Source organism: Cynoglossus semilaevis, chromosome 6 (genome assembly GCF_000523025.1).
Source record: "Cynoglossus semilaevis isolate Cse_v1.0 chromosome 6, Cse_v1.0, whole genome shotgun sequence".
NCBI classification, from domain to species: Eukaryota; Metazoa; Chordata; class Actinopteri; order Pleuronectiformes; family Cynoglossidae; genus Cynoglossus; species Cynoglossus semilaevis.
Window position 1 is genome coordinate 1,311,616 of NC_024312.1, and position 1,406 is coordinate 1,313,021.

The 1,406-nt window shown below is 45.7% G+C and overlaps 1 protein-coding gene across 2 annotated transcripts in view; it reads right to left on the reverse strand.

Moving 5' to 3' along the window:
* Positions 1 to 1,406, reverse strand: part of lrp5 (low density lipoprotein receptor-related protein 5) — a 43,667-nt gene that overhangs the window by 5,940 nt on the left and 36,321 nt on the right. For both annotated transcript variants that reach the window (XM_008311077.2, XM_025056602.1), the window contains 2 exons: positions 831 to 1,040; positions 604 to 729 (listed from right to left, as the gene is read on the reverse strand). In XM_008311077.2, the coding sequence (XP_008309299.1) occupies positions 604 to 729; positions 831 to 1,040 (336 nt within the window). The remainder of the gene's footprint in view (positions 1 to 603; positions 730 to 830; positions 1,041 to 1,406) is intronic.

Below are 1,406 nucleotides of genomic sequence, written 5' to 3' on the forward strand. Positions count from 1 at the left end.
CCTTGACTATTGCAACTCCCTCCTCTTTGGGCTCACCCACAAGTCTCTTCATAAGCTCCAACTGGTCCAGAACTCAGCCGCCCGCATCATTACTAGAACCCCTTCCATCCACCACATCACTCCTGTCCTGCAACAGCTTCACTGGCTCCCGATAAAGTTCCGTATTAACTACAAGATCCTTCTGCTCACATTCAAAGCCATCCACAACTCTGCTCCACCATACATCTCAGACCTTCTTCATGTCGCTGTTCCCTCCCGCTTCCTCAGATCGTCCTCCTCCGTCTTCATGTCTGTCCTCTCCGCCCGTCTCGCCACCATGGGGTACAGAGCTCTCAGTCGCTCTGCTCCCCAGCTCTGGAACTCTCTACCCCCCGTCTTGAGGAACATCAATTCACTCCCACAATTCAAGTCTGCACTTAAAACTAGTCTGTTTAAAATTGCCTTCTCCATCTGATACTTCACTGCTGTATTTTAACTTGTTCTTAATTTTTTAATGTTTTATTGTTTTTTTTAATGCTGTGTTGTTATCTTTGTATTCACTGTAAGGTGTCCTTGGGTGACAGAAAGGTGCCTATAAAATAAAATGTATTATTATTATTATACCTCCACACCGCAGCAAATCCTGCAGTAGAACCAGGTGCATGGGACAGGAGCAGCGAGGAGTACCATCACCCTTGGCAATACAGATGTGGGAGCAGCCGCCGTTGTCACGTGAGCAAGGGTGGGATGCTGAGGAGAAGAAATAGACTTTACTATTTCAAACAAATCATCATATCAGTTTATACCACGGTCCATGGCTGGTACACCAGAGGTCCATCAAAGGTCCGTACCAAAATCTTGTGGATCCATCTCTTCAACAGCATGGATGGAGGTCAGGTAAGAAATCCGTCCCTGGATGCGTGTACGTCCATCTCCGGTCATTTTGTCCACCCTCTCTATCACCTGGTGCTGCCGGTCGATCCAGTAAAGATGATCTCCCAGAACTGTCAGGCCCATTGGTTGGAGAATGTTGGAGTCCTGGAGGACAATGCGATTGGCTCCTGGAGGTAATGAAACATCTTGTAAGAACAGAAGATGCTGCAAAAAACCCGCAGACCCTGAGTCCTTAGAGGAAAAGAATGGAATGAATGAGTCTTAGTGACTTAGTTAGACTAGTTCTGGTGTTTATTTGTGAGACCTCAGCCACTGCTGTTTTATTTTGGGGGGTTCCATTGTTGTGATTAAGTCATCGTCAACTTTTCATGGTCTAAAAAGTACAGGATCCACAGGAATCATGGCTTCACAAAAATACAACACGATTAGATATGTGCCTGTGACTGCAGAACAGCTGTGTAGAGTTAGTTCAACTCCTGTTTCCAAATAAAAGAAAATATTGATCCAGTGTCTCTGCCTGTGTTCTTTGGTCT